The sequence below is a fragment of the Euprymna scolopes genome, chromosome 35 (assembly GCF_053919585.1).
Source record: "Euprymna scolopes isolate OS-2025 chromosome 35, ASM5391958v1, whole genome shotgun sequence".
NCBI lineage: Eukaryota > Metazoa > Mollusca > Cephalopoda > Sepiida > Sepiolidae > Euprymna > Euprymna scolopes.
This window is the reverse complement of record NC_136516.1, coordinates 42,815,512-42,831,135: the sequence shown is the minus strand read 5'-3', so window position 1 is coordinate 42,831,135 and position 15,624 is coordinate 42,815,512. Positions and strand designations below refer to the sequence as shown.

The following is a 15,624-nucleotide window of genomic DNA, read 5'->3' as shown; positions in this document are numbered from 1 at the left end:
ACGCGTATGCTCATGTGGCAGAGTACTCGCCTCGCATGCAAGAGGCTCGGGTTTCGAATCCAGAGTTCGGATATGTCTAACTGATGAGCCTAAATGAGGGCGAAACTTGAGCCATGGACTTCCGGTTTGTTCGCTGTCATGGCTCTTGTGAGCTACGGCGATTTTTGGCTGTGGAAATAATTATGTAGTCTCTCACATTCTGACATACACACACACACACACACACACACACACACATATATATATTGTGAAATAGACTATTCCTAAGTCGATATGACTTTTATTATTTTGTTTTGATTTAAACCTGATGAATTCCCCACTGGTTTAAGATTAATAAAAAAAGAAACATATATGCAAAGAACTATATACAAAATTTTCAGCAAAGTTGTAACAATTGTATGATTGTGCCGTAATTGAAATCTTTTGAGATGAGTATAAAAATAAATGCCTGTTACCAGTGAAGCGGTATAAAGATATTTATAGCTCTAGTATTGCACTACCGAGCTATTTAAAGAAACTTTATGTCATTAACATTTATATTTGAATGCGAAATTGGAAAATTTTTATTTTAATATTATAGTATCTCTCTCTTTTTTTCCTTCTATGTGTGTGTGTGTGTGTGTGTGTTTGTGTGTTTGTGTGTTTGTGTGTGAGTAATTCTGACACCATGCAGCAACAAACGGACATTAACAAAGACTTGTGGGAACATGATGAGAATTAGCAGCGAACCGGATGTTAACGTATCCACCATGAGAGACAAAATGAAAAATCGTCTTTCGCACATGGCTCCACGCATCGCTTCCGTTTGGGAAGAAAAAAAATGAGATAACCACAAAATAGTTATCGACCAATGGCAGAGCTCCGCGCCTAAAATAAACACATCAAATATCACAGTCACTGAGAGTCGGTTTGCCACTATAAAACGAGGGATATTAGGGAACTGGAGAGGAGGAGGAAAAAGAAGATGAAGACGCCGGGCTGCTAGCTGCTGATGAAAGAAGTCACCCGCTTTCCAGTTACAAGCCAGGACACGCATCACCGACAGCAGGATGACCGGCCTACCCCTACCACATCCATCGTCCAAAAGATAAGTTACATTTACGAACATTCATTCCTTGTCAATTCATACATACCTACAAACATTTTACGAACATTCATTCCTTGTCAATTCATACATACCTACAAACATTTTACGAACATTCATTCCTTGTCAATTCATACATACCTACAAACATTTTACGAACATTCATTCCTTGTCAATTCATACATACCTACAAACATTTTACGAACCTTCATTCCTTGTCAATTCATACATACCTCCAAACATTTTATGAAAATTCATTCCTTGTCAATTCATACATACCTACAAACATTTTATGAAAATTCATTCCTTGTCAATTCATACATACCTACAAACATTTTACGAACCTTCATTCCTTGTCAATTCATACACACCTACAAACATTTTACGAACATTCATTCCTTGTTAAAGCGTACATACCTGCAAACATTCTACGAACATTTCACCGTAACACAAACTGTCAAATATATCCATCGGACAATCCATCCTTCGTTAAATCACATTCCATCCTACGATCACTTTGCCTCTTCTAATACAAACTGTTAGTAGTAAATAAAGTCGGCTCAACCTTCAATATTTGTCTGTCTTTAATTATATGGAGTCAGAATCTACATACTTCCAAAGTTGTTCATTTCATGTATTCTTTGTTGTGACCTCTATGGCATCCTTTCCCACCTCTAATCCTTTCATAAAAACCGAGGCCATAGACTGTCCTATATTTCAACGTTATTCTCCAAAATCAAATAATGATATCTCAAAAAGAGATAAAGATTGTATGGCTGTGGGCATGCCACAGAGAGAGAGAGAGAGAGAGAGAGAGAGAGAGAGAGAGAGAGAGAGAGAAGAGTTTGAAGGTGTTTATATATATGAGTAATAACGACACTAGAATTGTACGAGCCTTTTTCAAGTCTCACACAAAACACACATTCATATTTCAAGCTGTCATATACATACGCGCACACAAACATACGCGCCCACGTCCACACATGTACACTTATTCACGTTCGCGTACATACACTCACATTCACGTATATATACACACACACGTATACACATGTACTCACACACGCGAACACGAACACAGCACATGGACGACGTCACTTCCGCTTTCTAAGGAAATACACATGCGCAAAATACACTCTGGAAACGAGTATAAAAACAAGCCGATAAGCTGTTTCTAATCCTCTTTAGAACCAACTCTCAACGAGAGAGGTTGGGCTAACAAGCCGCCACCGTTTCGGCGCGCGCGCACGCACGCGTACCTCACGCCCACTTCCTACTATGTATGGGGCACGAGCTAAAGACTGTATGTATACATTCTCACTCTTTCTCTCTACATCTACTACTGCCCACTAAGAACACCTTCGCGTCGCTGACTACTAACTGATGACAACTCTAATATCCTCTTCTTTGTCTACACGCTGGACTACCATTCTCAATTTCCCTACAACATTTATTTCTCTTCCCACGCGCGAACAAACAATAGTGACCCGAACTTGAGATGAAAACACATTTCCTATTCTTGCTACAACACCAGTCCTGTAACGAACATGGGTTACATACGCGCGGACATGTTATAACTAAAACGCTCATTTCTTTCAACAGCAAATAAACGACATTTATCTTATCCATTAATTGAGTCTTTGTTTCCTTCAATTCCCATTCGTTTCATTATTCTTTTGTAACGGGATTGGGTGTATTTATATATCCTAGTCCCCTACAGAATATCACTTGGTACGGGTAAAATGAATGCCACTACTCAAAATGTATAAAAACTTATAAAAAATCAGGAAATTAACCAATTTTAATGAAATTTTCAGTATTTTTTAAATAATGATCGCGACATATAAGGACAAATTATTTTTATTCAAATCTTAGTGAAAATGTATTATTTTGTTTAAACAAAAAATACCTTTACTAAAGTTATGGTTTCAGTAGTAAATAAAAAACGCAAGAATTTATTTTTGCTTTTTTTATATAAATAAAGCATCGTAATTTGTAACAATAAAATAAAAATAAAATAATTTTTTCACGAACATTATGAAAAAAGCCCCTGAAGTCCGTATTAATGAATTCGATATAACTCGAAGAAAAATTTATTTCTCAAACTACCAATATTATCATTGAATTAAGCATTGTTTATTTAATATTTTCACACAAAAAAATTATAATTGCAAAAATTATTTCTACTTTTTTTACGCTTACATTTTTAACATAATCTTTACATGTAAGATTCTAATATTTCCATTGCACGCAAGAACGTATAATTATCAATGTAAAATAATGTTCATATAATCTTGGAAAATAAAGTAAAAAAAAATAAATTGAGAAACAGGAACGTAGAAAAATAATTTAATTAAAAAATCGCAAAAATTATACGAACGTTCCATGTCAGTAAGTACGGATGTACAGAGTTGAAAAGAAAACCAGTCTGTTTTGCCCACCCTCAACCTCTTTTCAACTACCCGCCTGTTTGTGTTTATCAACTTTAAATTTCACGTAAACATTATGATAAATTTTAACGTAAGTCTGTATTTTTTCAGTGTGTAATTTTTTCAATGATTATAAATTGTTTTCTTAACCAATTGTAATTTTGTATTAATATTAATAAATAATGGTGCTAACTTTTTTTTTCAAAGAATAAATTGTCAGTAGTATAATTAATGAATTTAATTAACTTTTATGCATTTTTAAATGAATGAAGGAGGGTTTGCGACCCCCCAAAAAAAAAAAAAAAAAAAAAGAAAAAAAAGAAAAAAAAAGTCGGTCTGTATGGCGAAATAATGTTAAATAAAGATATAAATTATGTCTAATTTGTCCTTCCATACATATTTCAATTTTGCCGCCAGAGGTTTTATGGATACGATAAACAATGCTCGTCATTTTTGGATAATTATTACTTTTTTTTTTTAGCAAAAGTTAAGAACATTTATTGTATTAATTCATTATCTTAAGACTTTACTTAATACTTAACTTGGAAGTAATTCCAGAAAACATTTTTCTTGCCAAAAAAATGTAAACGCGATTTTTGTCATGATGAATTTTTACGTGAAATCTAGGGTTTTTCAGATTTGAGATAAAATTATTCCATGTATTTTTTTATTTCACATACTTTTTTTCTTTGAGAAATTAACTTTAAACTATAATCTTCCAAATACAACAAAAAAGTACTCGAAAATTTAAAAAAAATTATGATTAACCGGCGTTAAAAACCATGCCCCGCCCCTACCGAAGCAGCCATTAATTGCCAGTACCTAAATATCACCTTTCATTATCACAGATAAATATCCTTACAATTTCTATCTGTCTGTTTAACTGCCCTCTCTCTCTCTCTCTCTCTTTCTCTCTCTCTCTCTCTCTCTCTCTCTCTCTCTCTCATAAACACTAATTTGATTTTTAGGTTCTAAAAAAATATAGGATAACCTTTGACTAATCACACTAATGCGAATTAGACCTATAATGAATATATATGAATATATATGAACCAGGTTTTTGCCTGGGCGTAAAATACGCTTAAATATGATATTTTAATTTGTCCAGATTTCGTATATATTATTATTAGGCGTGATTTCAAAAGTTAAAAAAAAAAGTATTTAGGTGCCATCAAACTGAAAACTGTAGCATTCGCAGCTGGTGACGTTACCACTGTACCAACGTGACACGCATATAAACCAATTAAAATTTAAAAATTAAAAATAAACTAAGATGATTGTACAAAATTTTTAACAAATTTTTCAATTTTAACCCACTTTTGACCCCTTAAAACCAATTTTAACCGGCTAAAGAACCATAAAAGAATGGTCTGTGAAAAAAAAAAAAATCCAATCATTTGAAGCCCCTAGCACCGCTCTGCGACTTTTAGTTTCGGAGGAGATAGAGTTTGAACATATGGAGACAAACAGACCACCAGACAGACAGACAGACAGACAGACAGACAGATAGATAGTTAGATAGATATATAGACATATAGCGGTTTATATATTAGATTAATCAGGACATTGTCACAATGACCTTGATTATTTGATCTCGTCTGACCTTAAAAAAGAGAACGAAATCTGCATAAGGAAATGGAGATAAGAAAATTGAGAACAAATTAAGAAATCGGGTCATTACGTCAGATTTATTAGAGGCAATTTCACACATGAGCTGACGCCTAGGGCGCCAAAGAGTAGGTGGGGTCCGAGTCTAGATAAAAAAAATAAAAATAAAACTTCATTCTAGACACATTTCTGTAAATATTATCACGTTGTTCATAGTGCTGGGACGATTAACCGGAATCGGGAATAGGAAAAATCGGAACTTTTAAGGGTATCGGAATTGGAAAAATGTGGGTCTATTTTTCTGATGCTTAAAACGATTCTTTTTCTTGTTTGTATTTCTTTGTTTTCGTTTAAAAGTTTATTTACCGCGACACGACTCTTGTTCATAACGAAATAACAAATATTTATTGATTTTTTTAAAGAATTTTATTAAAAACGAAAATCTATAGGTCATACCCATAAATGCATTTTTTACACTTGCGAAAATATATGCACATGGGTTTTGCAGTAATCTGATCGCCCCCCCCCCCAAAAAAAAAGACTATTTAGAAATTTAAAAAGAATTAGAATCAATAATTGTACCGGAATCGGGAATTTAGAACAGAATAGGGAATTGTATCGGAATCAGAAAAATATTGGAATCGTTCGATCACTAGTTGCTAATGCAATAAATTGGATATGTTGCAAAATAATTTGACTGAATGGCTCTCGTTTTAGGGAAACTTCATGTTTTGACAAGATTCTGGGCTTGACCTTTACTTTCGATCTGAAATCGAACACATATATTAAATTCATTACCAAGGTTGCCGGAAAAATGGTAGGATCCTTCTACCGCTCCAGTAGATATCTCACTCCTGATGCAACTCTCTATCTATATAAAAGCCAGGTACGGCCAACGATGGAGTACTGTTGCCACATCTGGGCAGGAGCTGCTAGAAGCAGCTTATCCTGCCTTGACAGAATTCAAAATAGACTTTGTAGCTTAGTGGGTGATGCTCTTTTCTCTTCTCTGCAACCTATTTCCCACAGAAGAGACGTTGTGAGCCTGTCTCTGCTTTATCGTTATTTCCATGGCAAGTGCTCGTCTGAGCTTCAGTCTATATCCCCCCCACTTTGCTCGCCAAACTTTCACGAAAAACACTCGTCTAGCCAAAACCACTATCAATAATTTCCCACACTCTTTATCTGTGCCTAAACCCAAATGTAGATTCCATGAACAAAGCTTCTTTCTTAGAACTGCACATCTGTTGAACTCTCTTCTGTTTGCCTGCTTTCCAGCTGACTACAATCTAATTGTCTTCAAGTCGTTGCTCGGGATCGTAAACAAGTTCTTGATGAACCGTTCCCCTAAGTAATCCAATTTACAAAATTCCCACTACTTATGTTTACTACGTTATAATCACATTGACTAATGTATACCCATTAACCCTTATCCTCGAGTGGCCTCCGACCTTGATAAGTAGTGATTCCTGTGTAAAAAAAATTGTTACCGAACAAGCTATTCATACTCGAATGGCATTTGTTCTTGATAACTGATGACTCATTAATAAAAAACATTTGAGTTGAATTGATTCATGTTTTACTTTCAATTGATTAATGATCGAAGACAAATAAATGACGGCTATTGACATCATAAAATCTACTGCCTTAGTAATGAGTACTCTGCCTATTCCCTTTTTTGTTAACCAATCACATATTTCTATTTGATTTCGAACAGACAGACTCTTAAAACAACATGCTTTGATGCACTATTTTCTATTAATGCAAACAGACAAGGCTTATCATTGAGTAATTGGCCCATCGAGCGATCGTATGTTTTTGCATGAGAATTTGTTGGACTACTTTAAGCGCCTGTACAGTTTGAATTTTTTTTCATACTTTCAAGCAGTTGTAGTCGTGTAACATAGCGCGGACGCGCGTATGCATATATATGCGAAATGACGTCACCAGTAAAGACATAAAGACTATAAAAAAAAAGAGAAAGAAAACGATCACGTGAAAGACGTGGAACACGGAACGAGATAACGTTCGAGATCATGTGGGTGACGTCACAGCCGTAATAATGAGGAAATAAATGTTGTTGTTACAAAGAAAAAGCGAGTTGAAATTCTTTCCTAATCTTGGTCTACTTTGCGACGCAAACTGGGATTACAACACGTTGGTTCATGGACAGCGTTATAGTCAGACCACACCGGAAAAATTAATAAAACTCATATCCAGTTTAAAAAAAAAGAAACAAAAAACAAAAAAAACAAAAAAAAAAACTATAGATTGACGTGAGATTCAATCTTGAGACTGAACGGAGGCATTATCATCACATTTTTCAAAGTCTTATATTTTTTGTTTAGTTGTAAAGCAAAACGCATGCTACGTTAGTTCAACGACATTAGGTGTGTGTATGCTTGCCTGTGAGTGAATGTGCGTGTTTGAATATGTATGCGCGTCTAAAACTTTTTTTTTTGTTTGAAGATTGTAATGCTGGGTATGGGGCAGCCAAACCAGCTGTCAACATTGCCCTGCTTTTTATTAAAACTATCCGAGAACTCTTTTTTAGTATCCTCGTTCCCTTAAGTGCAATTGTTTGGATCTCTTTTGCACTTGGTTCACCAGGGATATTAGTTAGGTAGGATTTCAGGTTCTTCTTCATAAGCCCTGTGGCATCTATAATAACTGGTATAAATTGATATCTCTCTAAGATTCCAGTTTCTTTCTAGCATACATGAGACCTTTGATGTTTGGTCTGTTTCTCCTTTTCAGCTCTGTTCACACCTCCATCATTAGGGACATTCACTTCAACCAAGGTTGCAACTCTCTCTGACTTATTCCATACTAGCGATGCTACCCGGCGTTGCTCGGGATCGTATAAAAAATGAGAAAATCTAATTTGATGTTGAATATATTTGTTAAGAAAGATCCCCTGCAAATATTAAGAGTGTCATTGTAAATAAGAATGTTTTAATTAATTTGACTTGAAAATTAATATCTAACTGTACCCCCCCCCCCAAAAAAAAAACAAAAAAACAAAAGAAAAGAACGCTGTCAAACATACCAGAAAGTTCGTAAGAACGTAAACAGAAAAAAAGAAAAATCGAACTGGACGAAATCAAATAAAACGGAAATAAATATATAAAAATAACGATGTCAAACTTTCCAGAAAGATAGGAAAAATGTAAACACAAAAATAGAACGGAACGAAACGAAATCTAACGAAAATCATGTAATATATGGTTTCCAGAAAAAAAAAATGAAGAAATAAAAATAAAATGGAAAGAATGTGTTTGTAATTTGTTTGTAATTTTTTTGTATAAATAATAGTGTATAAATGTGAACAACGTATAAATAATCCATGTAATTTATTTTTGTTTTTTTTAGTGTTTAAAAAATCTGGCTGTATTACAAAGAAAGAAACGATGTTAAACTTGCGGAAGGAAGAGGAAAAACGGAAAGAGAGAAGAAACAAACAAACAAACAAACAAAATGTAAAGTTCGTTGAAACAGAAAAAATAAATAAATAAATAAAAATGAAAACAAGCGGTGGTGAACTTGCCGAAAAATAGAGGAAACACGGAAAAAGAGAAGAAATAAATTTGAGAAAGGGAAAGATCGGAAAAACGAAAAACAGAGGGAAGATACATGGAGCCCCCCACCCCCAATAAGAAAACGATGTTGTAAATGCCGGAGAATGCGAAATAAAACGGAATTGAAGCATCTGGGCAGGAGCTGCTAGAAAGGACTTGGCCTGCCTTGATAGAGTTCAAGACTTCGTAGCCTCGAAGGAGATGTCCTTTTCTCTTCCTTGCAACCTTTATCTCACAGAAGAGATGTTGCGAGTTTGTCTCTGATGTATCGTTATTTTCATGGAAAGTGTTCGAATGAGCTTCAATCTATGGTCCCCCCTCGCCAAACTTTCACAAGAAACACTCGTCTAGCTGTAAACACTATCAATAATTCCCCTCACTCTTTATCTGTGCCTAAACCTAAACGTAGATTCCATGAACAAAGCTTTTTTCTTAGAACTGCACGCCTGTGGAATTGTCTTCCGTTTTCCTGCTTTCCGGCTGACTACAATATGGTTGTCTTCAAGTCTAACGTAAATAAGTTCTTGATGAGCCGTTCCATATAAGTTATCAACTTTACCAAATTTTCATTACTAATGATTACTATAATGTCCAATTTCTACTGTTCACTCTTTAACCCTTATCCTTGAGTGGCCTCTTGGCCTTGATAATGTGGTGATGCCTATGTAAAAAAAAAAAAAAGAAAAAAATCATAAGGTTTAATGCACTGTAAGGAAATGTAAATTTTTTTTTGGTTTGTGTTTGTTTTTATTTTTAACCAACGTAAAAGTTAGCGTGGTGCGTTTCACCTTAATTGCAGTCCAGTTTTTATGAAAACCTAAACCGGCGTTTGTCTTTATTTGTCTCTTGTGAATGGTCACGGACGGTGTAAATGAGTGGCGGTGGAAGTATAATTTTTTAGAGAGAGATGACTTTACTACTTCCATTGATCGCAACTGGTTTTGGCAGTGAACTCTCACCAGATATAATATAGGAAGCTTTGATCTGCGAGTTAGTGGATAGCTAATATGCCTATAACACACCTCAGATATCGTGATGCAGTTTGTGCATAGTACATTTGCGTAAAATGTCTAGATTCTTAATCCTAGTAAGGTCAAAGTCAGACGGAAAAAATGAGTTCATTTTATTTATATAGATTTATTTATATAGAAGATAGAAGAAGAAGAAAGAAGATAGATAGATAGATAGATATATAGATAGATAGAATAGAAGAATAGATAGATAAATAGGAAATAGAAGATAGATAGAAGAGAAGAGATAACTATGTCAGGTTTGACAGCATCATTTTCAAGGTAGATGGCTGTAGGAATTACATGGTCGTAATTTACACAGTGACTCAATCAGTGATATCTTAGTAGTTATTACGCTTCATATTTACGTCTCTCAAACCAAGTTGAACTCTAATATTGTTATTAATGCCAAGTTATAAAAACAATCAAGTCAACAGTACGATTCAGGTTAAGATGGACAGTTTTAATTATACCCCCCCCCAAAAAAAAATTGCTTAATGTTTAATGTTTAAAAGTTGGAAACAAATTGGGTTCTGACTTTGGATCCCAGTTTGAATTCTTTCTTACTGCAGATAGACGTGTGTGGTTAAGGGAGAGAGGGGGGTTCAATACTATTTGAAGATTTATACTCAAATTCTCAGAGACTGAAAATCGTTGCACAGCTCATTTATTGAGCTTTGTCATAGTTTAAGCTCTAATTATGGTCCTGACTTATTCCATATAACTATGTCAGGTTTCACTGTATGTATGTGTGTACCAGTGAGTAGCGAGTATGTGTGTAGTAGCAGTGGACACGTCAATCACATGTCCACTGATGTCTGACAAATCACATCACTGGCCACTTTCGTGCATGTTTCTTTCACTGCCTTCACAGAAAGTAAAAAAGAAAATTAAACTGCTGATAGCAAGCCCTAAGTAGGGTGCCGCATGAGTTTCAAACTTTTAGATAAGGGGTCGAGAGTGCCAAAAGGTTGGGAAGCCCTGGTGTATTTCAAACTTTATACCAACTGACTCGCTTGCTATTGACGTATGTAACCATGCTAGCAGGCTGCCGGGCGTTACCTGGTCGTAAAATATGCATAAAATATTTTGTTTGAAGTTTCTTTCCCGTAGCTCACAGAAAAAAAAAGAAAGAAAGAAAATTAAGCTGTTGATAGTAAGTAAGCCCTAAGTAGGAGGTCGCATTGGTTTCAAACTTTTAGATAAGGGGTCGAGAGTGCCAAAGGTTGGGAACCCCTGGTCTCTGCCAATCGCTTGCCGTTGACATAAAGTCATGTAATAATATTCTTTTTATAGGGTTAATACCATATAATTTTTTGTAAATGCTTGTAGATTTGAGTTAAATTTTGAGTGTAAGCCCATACCTCCTCAATTCCAATAAGAAACTAAAAGGAAGGAAAATTATTATTGTGTATGTATTCCTGGCGGAAAGAAAATATTGCACACCAAAAATCACATAAATTGATCAGATAGTTTAATTTTAGAATAGAAAATCAAATTTTATGGTTAAACGGCGATCTTTCAACGCCATATTGCAAATAGTTTAAAAGAGAGGGGAGATTATTCAAAATTCCAAATAATTACAAAGTTGCGAGATTTTAGGAAGCCTTTCTTAACATGTGGAGGTGGGTGGAATTTAAAAATATATAGGAAAAGCACGCTTGAAATGTGTTAGCATCATGTAAATAAGCTGAAGCAAAACAAAATGTCGACCAAATTTCACCTGATGTCATGTTTATCTAAAAAAGCGTACTTTTCTCTATTTTGCATGCATGAAACTAAATGGATTCTAAATGGAAAAGATTCCTCATTTAGAAATCTATATAATTATAAAATCTGTGAATTTTGCTTGCTTGCTTGCTTGCATCTTGTCTTCAACGATCGAGTGATTCTATTTTATAAAAAGGGATGACAGGTGCATTTATATATATATACTAGCAGGCAGCCCGGCATTGCCCGGTTGTAAAATATGCTTAAATATGATATTCTTATTGATACAGATTTCGTATTTATTATTATATTATATTGGACTCAATTTATAGTAATGATTTAAAAAAAAATAAAAATAACTTGTGCGCCACCACCAAGAATCGAAATCAAAATGTTTCGCTTACGATTTACTTTTACCTTTGATGTTAATACCTGAGCTATGAAGACATGTTTGCTTCATTAAACCATGAACTATTACGTTACGCATGTATATTCGTAATGCCGTCGTTCGACCTTCACCTGGCAAATTCCATTTTTATCGGTTTTTGGGCAGAGATTTGGCTGTTAAGGGGGTCAAAGTTAAACGATTTGACGTTTGAGAACTCTACCAAACTCCTCCGCCAATTTTGGGTCTAAACACTTGAAATCTTAGATATAGGTTCCTTGGACATGGATCTAACTTAATAACTTAGAGAGAGAGAGAGAGAGAGAGAGAGAGAGAGAGAGAGAGAGAGAGAGAGAGAGAGAGGCGTATCTCAGAGGCTAAGGAATGAGGGTGGAGAGTTGTATGCTTTGGTTTCGATTCTAATTCTATGACACCATATATATATATATATATATATATATATATATATATATATATATATATATATATATATATATATATATATATATATATATTAGTTTTTTTTGAAAAAGAAATGATTAGTTTTTTTGGAAAAAGAAATCCAGCAGAGAGCTCAATTAAAAGGAAAATCCGAAAATAAGAGCGCATTTATATTTTGTATTTTGTGTACAGAAAGTTGTTAGATGAGACAAGTCATTGGTACCATCGGTTTCAAGCCTGATAGGTAGGACCGTTTAAGATATCCATATCAAGCTCTCTTCAGCCAATACTTATCTCTCTCTCTCTCTCTCTCTCTCTCTCTCTCTCTATATATATATATATATATATATATATATATATATATATATATATATATATATATATATATATATATATATGAGAGAGAGAGAGAGGGGGGAAGAGAGGAAAAATAACTGTAAATTATGAATCAGTTTCAAAAGGAGAAACAAAATAAGAGCAAACATATATATAATATATTGTTTTGATATCACTCCTATATAATAGGTTTGATATAATAATCGTTAAAGAATCGTCTCTTGATAATAAATATGTAATCTGCATGAATTAAAATATCTAATACTAGCATAGGTGCCCAGCGTTGCCCGGGTATTTGGAGGTGTATGTTGAGCAAAAAAAAAAAAAAAAAAAGCGGTCGATTTTTTAACTATGATCCCTTAAAATTTATTGTTTTGGGCTCAAATCAAGTTGTTGTTAGATCCATGTCCAAGGAACCTACATCTAAAATTTCAATTGTTTAGACTCAAAATTATCAGAGGAGTTTGGTAGAGTTCTCAAAGGTCAAATCGTTGAACGTTGACCCCTTAATCACCAAAAAATCTCTGGCCGAAAACCGATCACATCGATTTTCCCAAATCTCACTACCCTGTATATCAAATTTCGAGTGTAAAGTTATTGCGTAGGGAAATATACACACGCGGACACACAGACAGACAGATACACAGACACGTTCACTTTTATAGATATATAGATTTAAGCGTATCTTACGACCGGGCCACGCCGAGCTGCCTGCTAGTATATAATAAAAACAATAACATAAACCCATTTGTTGCTTACACATAATTTTTTTCGTTTCATTATCTAGCTGCGACCTTCAACGTTCTACTTTCATAGGGCCGTTAAAAATCAGTTTTGTCCACGACGTCAGACATTTGGTAATTTAGAAAAATCGTGATCTTGCAAAACGCGAGAAAAATCAATTTAGGCATTTAAAAAAATAGTTTCATGTTGTTTTTTTCGTTGTATATTATTAAAATGAGGAATCCTATAAAAAAAAAAATCCAGTTAGTATTATGCATCTATAATTGAGGAAAACACGATTGAAAAGTGTAACATTATGTGAAAGAAGCCGAAGCAAAACAGAATGGCCACCAAATTTGAACTCAGGTTGTGTTTACTGTTTATCTAACGATGAAAATCGAATTTTAACTCGAAATGATTCATCATTTTATATTATTGATTAATAATATAAATTAATAATATTTAACGAAAACAACATAGAACTACTTTCAAATTTTTTTTTTCTCGCATTTTTCCATGGCCGCGATCTTTTTAAGTTACCCCCGCCCCGTTTTATCGAAATGTTAAGCGAAATGCAAGTGAAATCGGCGAGATATTCGACATTCTCTATTCAACAATTGAACCATTTTCTCCCCTTGATTTTACTTACTTTTCCTTTTCTCCCCAGAATCGGCGTATCAGTTTAGCAACGACTACCAAAGCAATTCCGGATCCAATGAAAGTGACGAGGATTTCCGTAGTGTGCTGGGGAAATGGTGTGGCCGCCATTTCAAAACGAAAACAGATTTTTGATTTAACGTTGATTCTCGAATTAAAAAGTTGTTTAACGTGGTAGCCGTCACGATAAAGCACTTTCTTATCAACGGGTATGTCACACGCACACACACACACACACGCACACACACGCACGCACACACACACACACACACGCACGCACAAAACACGCACAAACACATATACATACACGAACACAACGCGGGCACACTTACACAAAGAACAAACACTTAAACAAACAAAAAAACATACATACATACACACAAGTGTTAGCGAGTATATACACACATACCCGCACACACGAAGAAGCGCACGCACTACTGAACACATGTGTGCACGCGTACACACATACACACAAAAAAACATGAAAACACGCATACACACACACACACACACACACACACACACACACACACACTAAAACAAACACAAAATATACGGCAAACATACACAACCGTGTCCGGCGGGGGGGGGGTATATCACACAGATACACGCACAAGGCTACACACAAAGCACACACGTACACACAAAGCACACACATATACACAAAATATATAAAAGCACACATACACCCACCAAATTCCTGCACATACACATATAAGTGTCATTATTGTAAGTCTTGGCGCCTTGATATGATCCAGTGATCCACCCACTTTTTTTTTTTTTTTACTTTTATAAAAAAGAGAGAAAATACTTCAAAAATTGGACCATCCTTTACATTATATAATAAAACAGATTAGCAATATCATACAGTAAAACTTCTTGGGTCTCCGGGCACATAGGTGTGGCGCCTGTGGCGGTGGCGTGAATCCTGGCATGAATGAGATAGCCGATGGCTTTTCGTCGGTTTTTCGTTGCACCATAAGTAAAGGTAAAATTGATGTATGTTGAAATAAAGAAGATAAACGAACAAATGAAACACACACACACACACACACACACACACACACACACACACACACACACACACACACACACACACTATAAAATCCTTTAAATTCACACTAAAGTTAGGGTAATAACTAGTGTTGGGACGATTAATCGGAATCGAGAATCGGAAAAATCGACCAATTTTGGGGTATCGGAATCGAAAAAATTGGTGCTTATTTTCCAATGCCAAAAACAATTCTTTTGATTGTATTTTATTTTTATTTGATTTTGTAGAAAACAAAATCGTCCATTGCTGTTAATAATGATAAAATAATAAACATTTATTGATTTTAAATTACCAGTAAAGTTAAAACTCGATAGATCATCCTCCACAAGTGTATTTTAACGGTTAGGAAAATATCTGCATATTTAACATGTTTTTTTAAGAAAATCGGGGGAAATAACAATTCTGTAGTTAAATATTTAGAGATTTATAAAGAATCAGAATCGGAATCGGTAATTGTATCGGAATCAGGGAAAATATTGGTATTGTCCCATCACTACTAGTAACTCAAGAGGGTATACATTACTAGAGCTTATAATATTAAAATTATATAACAATTTGGTAAATGTTCGTTCCAAATTTGTTAAAAAAATGTTTTAATTCAAACAATTT

The 15,624-nt window shown here is 34.6% G+C and overlaps 1 protein-coding gene across 2 annotated transcripts in view; it reads right to left on the bottom strand.

Moving 5' to 3' along the window:
• The window catches only part of LOC145259837 (failed axon connections homolog), a 54,516-nt gene extending 39,740 nt beyond the window's left edge, over positions 1-14,776 (bottom strand). The window contains exon 1 of one of the 2 annotated variants that reach the window (XM_080117666.1): positions 14,649-14,776. In XM_080117666.1, coding sequence (XP_079973792.1) covers positions 14,649-14,686 — 38 coding nt within the window. In that variant the 5' untranslated portion in view covers positions 14,687-14,776. The other variant, XM_080117665.1, reaches the window with a different exon arrangement.
• Positions 14,777-15,624: the final 848 nt, after the last annotated feature.